At 47.1% G+C, this 18796-nt stretch overlaps 1 protein-coding gene across 1 annotated transcript; it reads right to left on the bottom strand.

The window, feature by feature from the left end:
* Window positions 1-80: 80 nt before the first annotated feature.
* Window positions 81-18646, bottom strand: LOC123371164 (inner centromere protein-like). Its single transcript, XM_045018459.1, has 12 exons — window positions 18642-18646; window positions 17122-17155; window positions 14647-14771; window positions 13364-13502; window positions 13154-13288; window positions 10263-10372; window positions 9803-9923; window positions 6435-6530; window positions 5571-5692; window positions 5272-5359; window positions 1782-1941; window positions 81-1149 (listed from the first exon to the last, which is right to left on the bottom strand). Exons 1-12 carry the CDS (start codon window positions 18644-18646, stop codon window positions 1031-1033), a joined length of 1254 nt encoding a protein of 417 aa, XP_044874394.1. The 3' UTR covers window positions 81-1030.
* Window positions 18647-18796: the final 150 nt, after the last annotated feature.

Raw genomic sequence — 18796 nt, 5'->3', positions numbered from 1 at the left:
TTTCTAATTAATTAATAATGTTAATAATAATTAATAGATAATATAGGTATGGCTCGCCCATGTGTGATCAGAAGATAAAGTTCGTCTTGAATCAGGCTTCACAGAATTTATACAAGGAGATTGGGGATATATGACAGGAAATTACACTGAAACAAAATTAGTCAATCAAGACCTTTTATTTAAAATCAATGAATCAATAAGTAAATGCAAAAATCTTAAAAGCAGTTTGAGATTACAAAGTTACAAAATATCACAGTTCTTTAAGAGATATAAATCTATGATAATACACAGTTCTAAATGCACTCTGTAGCACTAGGGAGTTGTTCACACCTTTGATAGGTAAGTGATGAAAAATGGTTATGAGTTAACTCTTTATAGACTAGATGCTTTAAAGGTAAAGCAGAAATAAGAATTATTTCATACTTACAACTGTGAAAAGAAATAACACCACGATTTATCAGTAATTGACAGCTTTCGTAGGCGTAGGCAGGGTGAGGCGATGGAAGATAGAAAGATGGGTGTATCGCCTGCCTAATGGTGGATTGTCACCCTTTTTATAGGGAGAAATCCTTCCTCCTATGCCCAAATTTGTCTTTTCCCCATCTAGAGGCATACAATCAGACAGGGGTTCTCAAGTACCACACAGCAGCGTGGGTACACATAAGGGAGAGGGCATAGAAGGAAGTAAAGTGACACTGAGGGGGCAGTGCCGTAGTTTAGTAAGCCTCTGCTCTTTCCCACAGCAAAACGAAGTGTCAACAAAAACCCACCCCAGACAGGAAGGAACGTGGCCGATTATTTTAACATGAACTTTTATTAAAGCTTTTATTCTATGCAACTATTTAAAAAACAACAGATCTTAGAAAACATTTTTTTTCCTTTATACAAAAACCAGGACAACGTGGCAATGGCAGGTGGACAGAAGAGGGACTCTCTCCTTCCTCAGTACTTTCTCAGCTTCTACCCGTGTAGACTTGGTACCAGGAAGGGGTGGTGAGTGACAGACAGCAGAGCTGGTGTGTTTGAAATATCACGGCTTGTTCTTGCGGAAAATGTCCTCCAGCTTCGGCGGATCACAACTACCAAAGAGTGTCTCGATATTTGGAGGGTTGTAATATTGGTATGTAACAGCTTGATAAAGCTGAGCCCCTGGGAAAATAACCACCACGTTACATGAGCAGTCTAAGTAGCATCTCATGGCTCCTGTTAAACCTCACTCCCTTGGTACCATGATTACTGCGAATCAGTGCATGAAAGCCAAGATCTAAAAGCAACCCTCCAGGCTCTCTCGCCCTACAGAAGGTCCCCACAGAGACAGTCCTGGAAGAGATTTGGGGTGGGCATAGCAGATACTGAATTCTCAGTACTGGATCAAGGTAGGGTTTTGCCTGGCTTCATATAGAAGCTTACATTCCCCCTCATGCAAAGAATATAATTGGTTTCCAAGGCAGCTTTCACATTCCAGGTATCCCAAGTACTGTGGAAAACCCCTCACTGAAAGAAAGGCACTGGTCAACTCCCTAGCCTTCCGTTTTCAGACACTTCAAAAGCACTTCAGCTCTAGGGATGGGCACAAGGGATTCCGGATTAACATCCAAACAAGAGGGCCTGCTCAGATTACCACTCAAAGCTAGTACCATATGGCACTGCAGTAAGCTGAAGTTTCATGCACTTCCGGCCTAAATTGTGGCTTCCTCCACTTCTAAGCCTCCCTGAGAAATCTGGGGTCTTCCAAATTCTCACAGATAAGTTTCAGTGGGTATAACAAGATCTGCACGTACCAGTGGCCCAGACAGGGATGGGCTCGCGGGGCTGGCTTTCATCATCTGTGGAGTCATCATTGTTCAGATCCAGTCCATAGTTATTTGGATTTACCTTGGGGAATCTGGGTTCTTTTGAGCCTAAAGGGAGCCCTTGATAGGAGTCAGTGACAGGAGATTTCTGAAACCATATAGAAAAAAGTTAGATATATAGCCTTCAAAAACAAACCACCCAATTACCTTAAAATGATACTTCTATGTAGTGGTGCTGATGAGACAGCTCGAGTTTCTAGAAATAATCCACTGTTGATTTTGATTAGTCTATTAGTTATTTAATGATAGAAATATCCCAGATTCTAGGAGCAGGAGATTTACATTGTGTACTCCAAGAATCACTGGTGCCAAGAGCAGGTGGTAGGACAGCAACTGTCAGCACCGACAAGTTTATTAATATACACAGCATTGCTGCTATCCATACAACACTAGGTTTGAATTACACGTTACTGTTCTGCCATGAGTCTCTATGGGCAGGAGAATGAAATAAATCCTCTGCCCTGGAGGGAACAAAGATGAGCCATGGAAAACAGAAAGTGGCAATGGTGTGCCTCCGGCAGTCAATGTCATGTTTATACCTGATCTTCAATCCCACTCCAAAAAACACCAGATCCAGAGATCACACCTGTCCGTTTATGGGAAGGCAACAATAGCCACATGATCATTCAGAAGAATGATACTGGTTAAATAATTGGGGCTGGGATTTTTCAATTGAGCTTAACTTCCTTAGATTCTTGTCAAAGCTCAGTTACAAAAAAAATAAATAAAAGCTTAACCTCGACTGGCATCCACATGCTCCAAAAGCAATACTGTAGGGCATTGTCCTACAGTAACCACACACAGCAGAACGTTTCTGAGCAGTAAATACCATTGCTATAGGGCAATGACCTACAGAAAGTGCAGCTTCCCTGTAACTGCAGAGGGCAGCCTCTGTAGCCACCCAGAAAAGGCTTACAAGCTTAGCTCTAGTCTTAAACTGCATGATACAGCACAGAAAGTCACTCCATATGCCAGTGTAGATCCTTGTATTGTAAAAGAAGAGCACACTCCCCCCCCCTCCCCATGCATGCACACCCACCCTGTAGGGGCTGAGCAGGCTGCTTTGGCTGTGCTTCCAACTCATGCCAACGGAGAGGGTTTGTGGAGGGAGGAATTAAGACTTGAACATGGATCTCTCACCTATTAAGCTACCACGCTGTGCTGAAGCATAACACTTTCAGCTACAGGACTGCTGTATAGAACACAGCTTACTCAGTTTATCTGAGTCACATTTGATGTCAGACATTTGCTATTCTATAATTAGCCTGAAAAAAAAAATCAAGCTAAGCGTAGAGACTCATCTAAAGCCATGTGGTGCTGATACCATTTTTTTAAAAATGAGCTGTATACAATCAAAAAAATCATCAACAATATTCTTGAAAAAGCAGCAAGTTGCCCTGTTTTTTCCACCGTTCAGCAGCGTCATCTTTCATGCAACAGGAATAGTATGGCTGGAAAGTACAACTAAAAGCAGCAGCAACAATTACTCCCATTGTAAACTCACTGATGCTTGTCTATGCAGTACACTGTACAGGACTGAGCACCATTAGCTGTTTGATAGTTCTTAGGGTAGGAGGTGGGAAGATGGACTGTCACAGGACGTGTTCCTTCCATCTCACTCCCTCCTTACAGCAGCAGAGGCAAGGAAGCTACTTATCGCAGCCTGCTTAGTGCTTCTGGTCTACAGCAGCAAAACCTCCTGAAAAGCACACACACCTAAGGGGCTTTGTACAACCATAAAGTGCTTCAGGAGTCAGACCTTTTTCAAACCAAGGGAAGGAGTCGCTGACTCAGTGTTACACCTCTTCCCCACACAAAGAGAACAGAAACGTCTTGCACTAGTTGTCAGAAACTATGCATAGGGGACAAAAGTCAACATTTGAAGAGCCACCCACTTATACACCTTTGAATCCCTTCTTAAAGTCTCACTCTGCTGTGACGCCTACAAATTGTTTCCATTCGGCATGGGAGAGGCAAGTGCCAAGAAGAGACTTGCATTTTTCTGATAGTCTCTGTTCATCGTGTAACTTCATTCCCCTCACCCTCTCCATTTCTCCACTTGTCACGTCCAATCTGACCCCTGAACTGTAATCTCTCTGGAGCAGGGAGTGTTACTTGTTTGTATAGAGCCTAGTACTGTGGGACCATGACAGGAATTCCTAGCCATAATACAAGCTATAAGACAACATGAAGTTTTTAACATTCAACTCCTGACTACAGGTAAGTGCAACACCTAGTCATTTGTAGAAAGAAGCGTAAGAACCCATGAGACAGTCACTTAGGCCAATGTCACTGTATAGAGCGTTTGCTGAGAGCAGGAAAAAAAGGGCTTTGTTCCAGCATGGCTGAGCAGGAACAGTTCAAAATGAGACCCACCACCTGCTGCAAGGATATTTCTTATGTGAACCCAATAAAGAGTCCCTCATTTTTCCAGTGAGCTCTAAAATAGTCACAGAATAAAAGACAAGTCAAGTTTCAGATAGTATCAGGCATCAGACAACCAGAAGTTATGGATGAGGCAGTAGCTGGCTGCTTGAAAAAGCAAAGCTGATCTCATTATGCCTTAAGTCTAGCTTTTCAGTTTGATTCACCAAACACATCTAAGCTAGAAACACAAGGGTGTTTCAACTCCAATGGTGGTAGTTGGAGAGTTTCAAGCAACTGGAGATACATGGAAGTTTCTCACCTACTTGGGGTGACTAATGAGAGGCTACAATACAGCACCAACTCCCAGGATTCCTCAGGATCTAGTGCCATTATGTGGCCATTTCCTATCACTTGGTTTAAATTCCAAACCAAGGAATTCTCTCCACCGTTTCTGTGTTGAGCCAAGTTTCTTATGGCTGCTCAGATAAGAGACATCCCTGCCCTCTTAGAAGGAGAATGGCCCAAACAAAAGAGGAAAGGCCTCCACCGACCCAGGAAATTAGAGCCCAGTAGATACTGGAACCCTTGTCTTTGCTCATGCTCTTGGCTCACCCACCTCCACTGTTATATTCAGCCATTTACTGGGAACAATAGCAACAGATTCTAGTGGCTTGCTTTTATTGTCCCACCGTTCCTGCTCTTCAGGACTCTGTTCCTCCTGTTACCAAGTCCAAGTGATAAACAGATCACCCTGTTTTCACTTCTATTGAATCTGACTTGTCCTATACGAGAGGCCCTAGTCTCCCGTTCATCCCCTCCCTCAGTAGGATGGACACTACCCAATGATGGGGACAGACACTCTCTCCACAGTGGAGGAACAGCAGCAATTCTTTGTTAGACTCCAAGGCAGCCTCTTGCTGATTTGGAGATTATAGGCCTCACAGCTACCCTTCACTAGGAGAACGCAGCTGGTAAAGCTAAAGGCATGCTCAAGGCCAGAGACATGAATAGAATAAAGTCCACTGCACAACACAGAGTCTCAACTCCCCACCTTCTTTTGGTTTTGCTCCTCCTCTGTAACCACTGCCAGCTCCATCTGCAGGTGAAGGGCCTTCCCCTTCTCTTGCTGTTTATGACTCCTGGTAAATTAAAGCATAACCAAGTGAGTCCCAAAGGACCCAGGTCACTTCCCATCCAGGATGCTCCAATACCTGCCTTCTGCATCCAGAACCCTCCACTATAGCCCATCGCTCGCACCCTTCTCCTAGTACTGACAAGATCTGCTTTGCCATTCTTGTTGCTCTGCCCCCTTCCCTCTTCTCAAGGGTGTGGAAACAAGCCAGCTCTCACCTCTCCTTTGCCTGTTCCTGCTCCGCCAGTTTCTTCAGCTCCGCAATCTTCCTCCCTTTGTCGTGCTGCTCATCCTCTCTCCTCTTCTGCAGTAGCTCCTGCTGCTTGTGTTCATCCTCCTCCTGGGAAGCCAAAGCAAGTCCACTTCTTCTATGCTAAATGGGGAGGGTTATGGGTCAAGTGCCCTTTCCTAGCCTTAACCCATAACCTACTCTGACCCTCCTCATCACCACCACTAGTGCCTTGGACCTTAGTTGTGCAGCCCCCTCTTCCCGGCCCTCATATTTGCTGCTATATAAAGAGGGACATCACCACCCCCAGCACCTATTGCACCTGCGTCTAGGGGACAGCACAAAGTTACCCATCTCCAGAATTCATTTGGTCATGGAATTGCTAGCAAGTCTGGGATGGAATTATGCACCTGGGCTTTCCTAGTCCCTTAGAGGAAATGGAGGGCTGAGTGTTTGGAAAAATACCTACGTCTGAAAATGTCAGCCCTATGGAAAAGCGTATATGAAGGAGAAGTCAGTAAAAACATCATGCACATTTATGGTGCTATGCCACTCAATGGTGAGCTGCATTAGAACATACGTGGAGAGTGACCATACCCCACCCTCACTGGGAAGGAAAGAAGGCACTTCAGTCACAAAAGGACTAGGAAACTGGGGGGTGGGGTGGAAGAGTCTATGTGCGTGTGCAGGTAAAGGTACTCTGACACACTCATTGGCCTGTTCTCCTACAGCTATTTACTGGTTATTGTTCTGCCCTCTTCCCCATATGAAGCACACTGTGCAGATTTCCCATCATTCTGTTTTTCCAACGCAAACTCTTCTCCTTACAGATGGGACCTAATCTTGCTCTTACCATCTGCAGCGCTTTCTGTTTTCGGGTCTGCACACCCCCAGTCGTCTCAGCTAATTTTTTCTTCATCTTTTTTCCTACCACCTTCTCTTCTCGCACCTGAGAGAATCAAACACATCAGGTCTGGACCCTGCCCAGCCTTGTACAAGCCAGTCTTGACATGTTTATCTACCATAGAAAGAAGAGTCAGGAGCTCTTCAGGAGTATGGGGCTCATCACATCCCACGGGGGAGGATGTCTGGAGTGGAGTGAAAGTCCAAAGCCCCAGTGAAGCGTGTACAGATTTTGAAGGCAGATGGCACCCAGTGCAGCGAGTTCAGCCTCAGAGTTCACAGGAGGAGAAGACCATCACCAGGAATGACTGGAAAGAGCACATGAAACAGAGTTACCCAGAATCCAAATTACAGAATGCCATATTGCTACGTGACCTTCATCAGAACAAGGGAGAGCCAGCAGGAAGATGAGCTTCCCTTTTGCTTGAGGTATAGTTTTCTAGCAGGCAAACCGATGTGCAAAATGAACAGGGGACATGGAGGTGAGAAGACCACAAATGCAAGATTCCTTCACTTTAGCTGAGTGGTCTAGCAATAATCAAGAACACGTGGTTGGGAGAAGAGTACTGAGGACTGTAGGTGGTTCTGGCTGTTAGTGCAAGGGAAAGATGCAGTCCTTTAGTCTTTCCCCATAACCTTGAAGGATGGATCCTGAAAAGATCTGCTTTATGCCCCATCACCCAGAATGGGAACAAGCGCTGTAGCTTGTTGAGTTTTCATCCTCATTTGGAAGGAGGAAGAAAAGGGCTTCAGTGAATGACAACCTTCCCCCAGAGCTTAAGCCAGACCAACTAAGCTGGATCCCCAGGCTCTTGGGCTGCCCCTAGAACAGGCTTTTTTTCTGGCGACCCAGTTGAAGAAAATTGTTGATGCCTGTAACTCAACGAAGTTGGGGATAAGGGGGGTTTGGGGTGTGGGAGGGGCTCAGGGCTGGGATGTGGGGATGAGGGCTGCAGGGTGGGGCCAGGAATGAGGGGTTCATGGTGTGGGAAGGGGCTCTGGGCTGAGGTGGGGGGAGGCTCAGGGCCGGGGCAAGGGATTGAGGCACGGGATTGGGGCCCAGGCTTACCTCGGGCGGCTCCCGGTCAGCTTCCTGCCTGTCCTGGCACCGCAGATCACGCTGTGCCCTGGAAGTGGCCAGCAGCAGGTTCAGTTCCTAGGCAGAGGTGCACAAGCCGGGAACTGACCGATGGGAGTGCAGAGCCGGTGCTCAGGGCAGGGGCAGCACGCAGAGCCCTGTGGCCCCTGCTCCCCAACCTAGGAGCCAGACCTGCTGCTGCCACTTCCGCAGTGTCAGACAGGTAGGGACTAGCCCGCCTTAGCCGGGCAGCACCACTGATGGGACTTTTAATGACCAGAGCCGCCGTGACCAAGTCCCTTCCCTTCTGCGGCCCGGTTCTGGGTCGTGACCCACGGTTTGAAAACCAATGTCCTAGAACACCAGGTAAACCACACACAGCACATCTCTAACTTGGCAGCTCCTGCTGCTGCCCTTACACTTCATCAGTAATACCCTGGATGCAAGCAACAGTCAACTCTGGAGTATTCTGCATATTCTCCCTGGTATCTGTCACATGAACAGCCTGCAACAGCGTGGCTCACAGAAGTGGTATAAATAGAGAGATCTGTCACACATGCACCTTTCAGCAGAGCTGTGCGTGGTTGTGTTAGGCCTGAATAAAGATATAGCAGACAAAACAGGTATGCCAACCTGACTAAAGTCAGGCTAACAGAGGTTTCTGGATAATCCCAGAGTGGGGAAATACTGAGAAGCAGCATTGTCTCACAAAGCCAGGGAAAAAGTGAGATAAACCAGGGATTGCATTCCTGGCATAGTACCAGCTGTGCTGTGTTAAGAACAGTGTTTGAAGAACTGATAAGAAACCCTAGCATCCCACAGTTCAGATTCTAACTCCCTGGTTGAGTTATAGGCTTGTTTAAAACTCCCCTGTATTCCTAACTTTTGGTGCTTGTTAAAATAGAATTCACAATTTAATGCTGTAGACATAAAAGATTAGGCATGCGTGTATATTAAAGGTGTCTAATTTCTAGTTGTTAGAAAAGGGGGGTGGTTGCTCAAGTGAACGATGTAGGACATAATAAAACTGTCTATATAGGCTAATACTAAGCTGTAAAGGCTGCCTGGTTCTCGCTGGAGACGAGCTGCTCTCTATTGATGCATGCACTTGTCAATAAAGAGCTTTTGATCGGACCTTGCTGGTGTTGCCTGTCTCTCTGTGATCAGACAACGAATTTCGCTGTCGGGGTTAGAGTCCCTGACAGATGTCAGCAGGCTGGAATCAAAGAAAGCAGGTCTTTCACTAGGAACTATTGCATCCAGGTGCAGGGGCACTGGCCTTTGCACTGAAGGTGGATTACAGGAGTGGCCCACACGCTTTAGTGCAGTGTGAACAGAGTGACCTCCCTGCTCCACGTACACGTCTGTTTGGACCTAATTTTAAGACCGACTAGGACTGGAACCAAGCTCACCTGATCCAAGCCTGAGAGTCGAGTTGTTCTCTGACTTAAGTGCAACCCTTCCCATGAAGCTCAGATTCATAGAGTTAAGGTCAGAAGGGACCATTATGATCATCTAGTCTGACCTCCTGCACAATGCAGGCCACAGAATCTCAGCCACCCACTCCTGTAACAAACCCCTAACCTCTGTCTGAGTTACTACCTGACTCAGCAGGATCAGCACTGGTGACCGAGCACATCCATGGCTGCATACTGTGTGCTGTGGAGTGAGTGTGCCAAGGAGCTGCAGGGCCTGTCACTCCGCAGGGCGCACACAGCACAGTGAAGTGGTGGCAGCTGGCAGGAGTGGGGCACACAGCTGGTGCTGGGCTGACTGCACAAGCAGGAGGATGAGAACTGAGCCAACCCAAACCTGAGCACCCCACTCAACACTTGTAGTCTGGTTGCAGGGCACAGGCCCTGCTGATAGGACTTTGCTCAGGAGAACAGAAGACACCACTACTAGTCCTCAAAGAGCTTAGAGTACCATAGAGACTGAAATCCACAATAGGAACAAACAACACTGTTGCATGGACTTGACAGAACAGAGCGTCTTCCCCTGTTGAACAGAGGACTACGAATAGGCCGTAAAGTGACTCTTTTGGCTCTAATACCAAGCGGCCTCATTACCCACTCATGGCCCCTGTGGCCTGTATCACTATATCAAGGATTTTAGTAACTGCCGATATGTTTATCACACAGCGAGGCAATCCATTGCTACCATCCACTGGGTTCACTGCCCATTGCCGTGAGAAAACCCAGCTGTCCCTAGGGGCTCTGTTTCCAGGTTGGGTCTCTTACCTTCTTAGTCTTCTCCTCACTTTGAGTGAATTTCTGTTCCATCCGCTTTTTCTTCTCCTCTTCCATTTGCTCCACCCGTTTGCGAGCCTGCAGTGCCTTCCTCAGACGCTCCTCACGCTTCCTGGGGGACGAGTGGGGACAGTTAGCTTTGGCTGCACTGGGGATTTGCCCTGGTTACAGCTATCAAGGCCCCAGCACTGGAGCAGCTAGTGCACTGGTGCAAACCTTCAATGCAGAGTGTAAGAGCCTTGCATTGGCTCAACCTACCCTTGCTTCAAACTGGGGTAAGCTCCACTGGCAGCAGCAGCAGCTGTACACCACCTACACTAGCTGTTTGCAGTAATGTAGCTGTAGCTAGCTACCAATGGCGATAATCAGGGCAAGTGACCAGTGTAGACAAGACCTTGAAGTGCTCCAGAGCTGAGCCAGAAAAGGAGCAGCTGGAGGGGCAGCCACTCACAATTTCATCTTCTCGAGGCGCCGTCTCTTTGCCTCCTCCACTTTCTGTTTTCTTTGTTGCTTGGCCTCCTGCTTCTTCCTCAGGCTCTCCAGCCGCTGCCACTCCTTCTCCTTGGGTGGGCAGGAAGCTCAGATTATACCCAACTGCTGGGGCTTGTTTCTGCCCCAGGCTACTTGGGAACAGGAAGCCAGAGACAACACACCTAGGAACTGCAGCTTCAGTCAGAGACACAGTCACACTCCCTCTGGAATAGGCACGTGTGTTAGGAAAGAGACAGTGCTGTTCTGGCACCAGTGCTAGTTCAACAACTCCATTGACTGAGAAAAGGAGCTCAGAGGGTGAGTGGGGCAGTTCCTGTAAGACACCTCAGGCCCAACATCCAAGCAGAAACAGTTACTGCAGTTGACACGTTCAGGCAAAGACACCATCAGTGACCGTGTTGCTGGATTCACCACAAACCATCTAACGGCACTAGCCAGTGTCAATGCTACAAACATGAAAATTCCTCCATTCTTTTCAGAGCCCTGAAGGGGACCTCTTTACGCCCTTTTTAGACACATGGTTTTTAGTCTAGAAGATAGAATGCGAGGCCTTTTAAGTCATCTAGTTCATTCCCAGGGGCCAAAGCATGATTATTCCCTACAGTATATTCTCCAGGGCTTTGGCCAGCCTAGTTTGAGTGACATAAGTAGTATCACTTCCACTGTTTCCCTTGGAGAGCATTTTACACACCATGAGATGTCCAACAGCAATCCCCTTCATCAGAGAGTCTCAGTTTGTATTTGCCATGGCTGAGTTTTATCCAGGTACTGTTAGATCCCCTTTGGGCCACTCTGAAAATTCTACTCACTTCCTAGTGTAGACACCCTCCGCATGCTGCCCAGTACATCATCATTGTGCTCTCAGATGAGACTCGGAAGAAATATTAGGTCTGCGTGCAGGTTAGTGGTGAGGTTAAAGAGCCGCCAGTGCCCGTTAGAGAGGTAATAAATGTGCCCAATATGAGCCCACAGACCCTGTGATTAAGGAGTCGTTACTTACAGCAAACTCCCCCCCGTTTAGATAGAAAAGAGGAGAAACAAGATTACTGCTTGTGGAACTAGTCAAGTAAACCCTAGAACCACAACCTTTGGACTCAGTGGTTAGTTATGATGATCAAACAGCTTTGGTTCTCAATGCCCGGCTTGTCTTACAACTCTCCAGCAGCCTGTTGGGCAGCAAAGACCCAATTTCAAATTCTAAGAAGTGTCCACTGACCATCCTAGAGTTTGGCAATCCCAGAATAGGATGAGTTTGGGCTGAATGTGATAGAGAAGCCAAGATTTCTCTACATGCAAAAGAAAGCTTTAAGGAGTTGATGTCAAGGTCACAATATGTGTTGAGACTTTGATATTAGCTAACTGATAGGGGCAATGAAAGACCAGATTCATTATGATTTTAAGGTGCTCCTATGCCATGAAGAGGTTATAAAAATGCACATTTTCAAACCTGCAAAAATACATCCAAACTTTTGTTTCCCTACATGATCTTCCCCTCACCTCAATGCAACAGCGGATGCCACCACTACCCCAGGACCAACCTATACTCCTGAGGGAATTCTGTGCCACGGTGCAATGCAGAATTTTGCAGAAATTAATGTTGGGCATGTAGAATTCCGGCATCCTGAAATCAGCTGCAGAGATGTTGGCCATCAATAGGGACTGCTGGACTAGCTCGCAAAAGGACTGTTTAGGGCAGGGGGTGGGTGAGTGAGTGATCTGGACGGTTCCCAGAAGCTGCAGTTCCTAGCAGGCCCTGAAAGAAGGTGGTGGCGGCACACAGGAAACTGTGCAAGCCCAGGACCCAGCATCAGGCTGCTTCTCCCTCTGGATCCCTGTGCTCTAGGAGGGCAGGGTCTGAGAGTGTGTGGGCTGGGGTGGGGCATGGCTGGGCTCTGGGGGGCTAGGGAGGGAGGGAGTGTGTCTGACCCCCAGTTGGACTCTGTGGGGGAGGGGGCAGAGAAGCAGGAATTGGGTTGTCGTAGGGGTTTAACTCTCTACTCCTAGGGTAGGGTGACCCAGACAGCAAAGTGTGAAAAAGCGGGATGGGGTGGTGGTGGTGGTAATAGGAGCCTATATAAAAAAGACGCAAAAACTCAGGACCATCCCTATAGAATTGGGACGTCTGCTCACCCTATCCTAGGGGAATGTATGCATGCATGCATGCACACACACACGCAATTTTGAAATGAATTGTCAAAATAATTGAAACTGGCATGATTATATAGTGTTTTGACAAATAAAATGTGCAGAATTTTAAAATATTGTGCACAGAATTTGTAATTTTTTGCCGCAGAATTCCCCCAGGAGTAAACCTACCAGGCAGCCATAAAGACAACTGCTACAGGGGAAACTATCCAAACCCAGTACTTGGCATGGAAGAGATTGTCAAAAGGATTTTCAATGGATTAAGCTAAAGACTACAGGCCGTCAATTTCATGCTGATGAAAGATACCAGCATGGCAATGCACTCCTGTACACCCCTTACCCTCACACGGCCTATGCTGTACTCTTGCTAGGGACAGAAGGCTTTGCTCTCCGGTAACACCAGCATCTCTCACTCTGGAGGGAGCATCTCCAGACATCAAAGGGGAAAATCTTCATGACCCATTCAGTTTTTAGCCTCTCTGCCAAGAGCACTGAGAGGAGAGTTTGGGTGCTGGATCGGACATTCAGTCAGCATATCGGAATGGGAAGAGTTGTGATTTAAGTTCGCTCCTTGGTACCGTTCCTCATTTGGAATCTTGAACGGCTTGTGATGCAGATTTGCAGTGAGCATTTCAAAGCGGACAACCCTGCTCCATACATTTGCTCTTCCCTTCTCACCCTCAAGGGAAAAGAGATCGTCTCTACCTTGGAATCCGGTCGGGTAGGAGTGTTGCGTTTGATAAGGTTTTTCATGACACTGTTGTGCCCTGTGGACCCTGGGGTCACAAGCAGCTGGTTCTTCTGCACCGTCCGTAAAACGCGTTTGAACGGACGCGCGACCTATGAAGAGAGCAGAGAGCATCAGAAGGGGATCCAGAACAGGCAGAGTGATGTGGGGCCGTGGAATCTACTCACCTTGCTGGCTGGGCTGAGTGAGGCTAGAGTCTTGCTTACAGGAGAAGAAGTGGCCTTATCATATGAAGGAGAGTGGTCACAGTCTCCTAGCTGTTGCCCATTACATCGCTCATCCACTGCTTGCTTATAACTCTGTCTCCTGAAAGAGTAAAGGGTGTGTTACATCCAAGCAGCACAGGAAACATCACTCCTGGTCTCCACTGCAGCCTTTGTTTTATACAACCCCTCCTGCGTACTCAGCACCATCAAGTGATCTGTGATGCTTATGTGAACACACCACATATTCAGAACACGCAGCCATGAAGATGCTAGAAAAAGGGGATGGGCTGAAGCGCGAAGGATGGAGGGTTCCTAGACTTACAAAACAATAGTTGAGATAAAGCCTATCTTACTAAGCAACCACAATGTTATTCTCCAGCCCCAGCTTCAGTAAGTGATAGATGCGAGTTTCTGATAGACGCCAGTTTCTCACAGCCAGCATCAGTGACGCAAGGTGGGGCAGGGCATGCGCCACAGTCGAAAGTGTATTGTGTACTGTCCATACCCAGCACCATGTGAAAGGTTTAGTTTGCTTGGAAGAGTTTTTGTACATTAGCTTAGTTGTAGTGCCAGAATTTGTTGCCACTTTTCCCCAACTACAGAAGATGCTGTAGATTTCACAAGATCAAACAGAGCCTCAACAGAGGGACAAGAGGTTGAAAAAAGGACAGAACTGAGAGCAACAACTGCATTTCAATTGGCTTTGGTGGATCTTTTACTACCATTCTCTTGTGCAGGTAGAAGAATCAGCAGCTGCAGAAGCGAAGGAAAGGGCCAAGCCATTAGATATTCTAGACACTTAAGATAAGAGTCTGTCCAAACTATTCTATGAAGTTGCTGCGCAGCCATCCTTAGCCACCCTACTCCTCCCGTCCAAGCAGCACTTAGAGATTTACAAACACAATTCCTTACTTCAGCCCTGAGGGGGGGGGGGGGAAGAGGGTGCTATTCCCATCCAGAAAATGGAAAGCAGACACAAGTGACTTGCACAGTCATACCTAGGTTCTCGTCCCATCTGTGCCTAATTCACTAGGCCATGCCGCCTCTCAAGAGACCTATTTTATATTCAACTGATGAAAATCTATAACCCAAAAATGTTGGTACATTATGTGGATTTGAAACCCCCTTTGATCAATCATACCAAAGCTTTCAACCAAGGTACTTGACAGATAACAACTTAGTCATTCCAGCTCACTAGTCTATTTCTTTTCTCTCCCCCAGCCTGAGGCCAAGGAGGAACATACCGGATACTCGAGGGCGGTTCTAGTGGCTTGGCATTCTGGGGCTGCTCCTTGCTCTGAGAAGTGCCACTCTTTTTCAAATGGCTCTCTGTGAAGAATGCTACAGTTAGTTCCACGTGAAAGGCTTCCTACAGAAGAGGTCCAATGCCAGCGGTTCTTGCCTTCATGGCTCCCAAGACAAGCCTCAAAAATACTGCAGAACATCACTGCTAAGAGCTGTGCCAATCAGAAACCTTACACTGAGCTAAAACAGGAGCACACTAGCTATTTTAAACACAAGTTTTGTATCTGTGCATTAATCAACATCACAAAGAATAGTATTAGAGTATGCACCTGGTATGATCACACACCGCTCTATGCAGAGACCCTTTGATGAGACAGATAGCATGTTAGTCCATAGGACGACTCTGGACACTCCACCCCCACCCAATAGGCTGCTCTAACAGAATCCTCCAACCAATGCCTCTTATGGGATTTCACACTTCCTACAGTGAAAGCTGATCCCATCTCATAGCTCCTCACTTTGAGGCAGAGGAGATGGGAGGGGCTGCAATCTCCTCTTATTCCTCCTCAGTTTGTTTCATGTATCTCAAGAGCCTTACTAGTCCAAACACTAATTACTTTTGCTCTTAAACACGAGACACTGAACCAAACTGAAGCTTTTAAGGTATTTTCCTCTACAGTTCCCCACCCATTAGTTGCTCAGACTGAAGTGGTTTGTATAGACTGTCCAATTTCTCTCATTTAGATCTTGCACATTGATGAAAAACTCTGCTGAATGATCTAGCACAGGACAAATCTTACTCTGCTTTGGAGACAGCAAAGAGCCCTTGCAGGGTAAGTTAGTCTGTCTTGCATCTTTGCCACCTACTGACCTATCAGATCTTTCATAAACCCCCAACGGACCTCCACAGTCCCAGGCTTCCTTGCTGCTCCATCAACAGAGTTTTAGCAATATTTACATTTACAGTTTCCTGCCTGCTGCTCTGTCCCATTCGGTGGTTCAGTCTGAGCTGACTGTCCTGCAACAGGGCTGCCTTCATTTGGAATAATGAAAGTTTTCTGCAGGTGTTTTGGAGCCTGTAGGAGAAGGAAGCAGACTTTAGCAAGACCCCCCCCCCACAGAAACAGGGGTTCAGCAAGCATTCTGTGTCCTGGGAAGGGGGGAAAGGAAGGTTGCAAAACCAGTGACTCTGGGTGCACTCTGCACTGATTGCAGCCCTGCTGCTAACAAGCCAGGAACTGCTCTTTTTGGTTTGTAGTGGCAGGAGGGCAGACCCACCGAGTGATGTTCTGCCTACTACGGACACAGGATGCCTGCTCATGGAGCAAAGACACAGCAGGGACGGGGTGTTACAGACACCACCCCTCAAAGAGTCAGATTTGTCCTTCCTCCACCGGGACTTTAAGGTCAAGATTTTTTTAGACTGACTACGTTGTCTCAGGCTGGGCACCCAAACTTCCTAGAGAGGTCTGATTTTCAGAGTCTCAGCAATTTCAAGGGGCGGTGGGGAGATCCCTTCAAGAGTTTCTAGTTGGACACCCACACCCACAAACTGAGGCATCCAACATCACTAGTCACTTTTGAAAATCTTGGTCAAGCACCTTTAAGTGTCACTTTTCAACAGCCCTAGATTGAGGCTGCAAGCGATTCCCAGCTACTAGGGAGGCAACAACCTCCCTGCACCAGAAGGATTAGAAAAGGCACAAACTCCATAGGCATTAGCACCTCTCCTCTCCTTACAAACCAAGCACTGCACTGTAACTCCCAATCCACATAGCTCTCTTGCATAGACATGTGTGAGAAGTGAGGAAAGCGAGTGATTCAAGCAGAAGCCTACACAATCTGGGTGCACAGGTCTTCAGACACGTTCGTCAAAGCTCAATGGAAGCAAGTTGTAAAACGATGCTGACTTGGGAACTGAAATTATAAAATGTTCTGATACAAATCTTTAATTTTACTCATGTTTTATGATAGTGCCTAGAGATTCCAATGGAGACTGGGGCCCAGTTGTGTCAGGCGCTGTACAAAACAGTAGAGCAGTAAGAATCTGTGCCTTAAGAAGCTGACATTGTAAACAGACACAGAAGGGTGAATAAAAAGGGATACAACATAAAAGCAGACGATTGGAAACCAAGACATTGAGGGTAAGGGCCAGATTTTTAAAGACAAATATCATTAAAAATCTGTCCCTAAGTGAGTCACCCAAGATGATACAGGAAGTCTTGTATTTGAAGCCAGGTCTCTGAAGTCTCAGTCTAGTGCCAGAATATACCAAGAACCAAAGTTGAGAGGTCTTTACTTCCTTAGAAATTTTGACTTCAGACAGCTGAGACAGACCAATCCCCCAGACCCATTCTCCAGTGACAGTGATTCTATCAGTTCAGCAGAGAGATCTAGACTCAGGGACTAGCAGCCAGGAAGCAGTACAGTTAACTTACTACATTTGTCTTAGGAAAGCCCAACTTGGGCCTTACCTTGTCACATTCAGCATTTGATTCCAGTTCAGGCCTGGGGGGGGGAGGGAAGGAGAGAGACAGAGACAGAGACAGAGACAGAGACAGAGACAGAGACAGAGACAGAGACAGAGACAGAGACAGAGACAGGTGTTTTGACAAGTGATCTGCTCCCACAGAGGAAGTAAGGAAATTATGGGTTTTATTCTTGTGGTGCTTCTGTCAGAGGCTTCTAGGCACCTTGGAAGAGCATGTTACAGGTGACCAAGACCACAGTCTGACAGTCTACTTCAGTATATTCATTATATCTAAGTGTAGTGGGGACAATATATTCACTCTGATCAATGGAGGAACTGTTCGCACATGCTGGAGTCAAGAGTCATGCACTGAAGTCTAACTCTACAATCTTCAGGCAGAGAGTGCATTTACTTCAGCATGAGCCCCACAGACAGACCCCTGTTTGAACAGGCCAGATGGGGGTTTATGCCCCTTGTAGAAGGTCTTAGCATTGCTCAGGTCAATAGGTAGAATATGCCACAGCCCTGGGGCACAGACAGGTGAACCTGCTCTACCCTGCAAGCCTTGGAGACCACAAACTGCACACCTCTCCAATCCAGTGATGAGGGTGGAAAGGGACATTAGTTCACAGGGTTCAGGAAGTTAGTAGCAGCAAAGAATCCTGTGGCACCTTATAGACTAACAGACGTTTTGCATGAGCTTTCGTGGGTGAATACCAACTTCTTCGGATGCAAGTAGTGGAAATTTCCAGGGGCAGGTTTATATAGGCAAGCAAGAAGCAAGCTAGAGATAACGAGGTTAGTTCAATCAGGGAGGATGAGGCCCTGTTCTAGCAGTTGAGTGAAAACCAAGGGAGGAGAAACTGGTTCTGTAGTTGGCAAGCCATTCACAGTTTTTGTTTAATCCTGAGCTGATGGTGTCAAATTTGCAGATGAACTGGAGCTCAGCAGTTTCTCTTTGAAGTCTGGTCCTGAAGTTTTTTTGCTGCAGGATGGCCACCTTAAGATCTGCTATTGTGTGGCCAGGGAGGTTGAAGTGTTCTCCTACAGGTTTTTGTATATTGCCATTCCTAATATCTGATTTGTGTCCATTTATCCTTTTCCTTAGAGACTGTCCAGTTTGGCCGATGTACATAGCAGAAGGGCATTGCTGGCATATGATGGCGTATATTACATTGGTGGACATGCAGGTGAATGAACCGGTGATGGTGTGGCTGATCTAGTTAGGTCCTGTGATGGTGTCGCTGGTGTAGATATGTGGGCAGAGTTGGCATCGAGGGTTGTTGCATGGATTGGTTCCTGAGCTAGAGTTACTATGGTGCGGTGTGCAGTTACTGGTGAGAATATGCTTCAGGTTGGCAGGTTGTCTGTGGGCATTTACATACTAAATTGGTATGTAACTAGCTCACAAAACTGGGGGGTGTTGGGAAAATTCAGGGGGGGGTGTAGGGAAATCAGTGGACCCGGCCGAGGGGTCCGGTTCGCTGTATCTACAAGCTCTGTTTTAGACCCCGTTCCTGTCACCGCATAAGCCTCTGTTTTACTGGTTGGCTGAGAGTCTGACTGTGCAGTGGGGGGGCAGGATCCTGTGGCCCCCCCAGGACCCCGCCGGGGCAGGCTCGCTGTGGGAAGTGCACGGAGGGGCGGAGGATGCTGAACGCTCCAAGGTCAGACCCAGG

The sequence above is a fragment of the Mauremys mutica genome, chromosome 5 (assembly GCF_020497125.1).
Source record: "Mauremys mutica isolate MM-2020 ecotype Southern chromosome 5, ASM2049712v1, whole genome shotgun sequence".
Lineage (NCBI taxonomy): Eukaryota > Metazoa > Chordata > Testudines > Geoemydidae > Mauremys > Mauremys mutica.
Note: the sequence above shows the minus strand (reverse complement) of the source record. Positions and strands in the feature narration are given on the sequence as shown.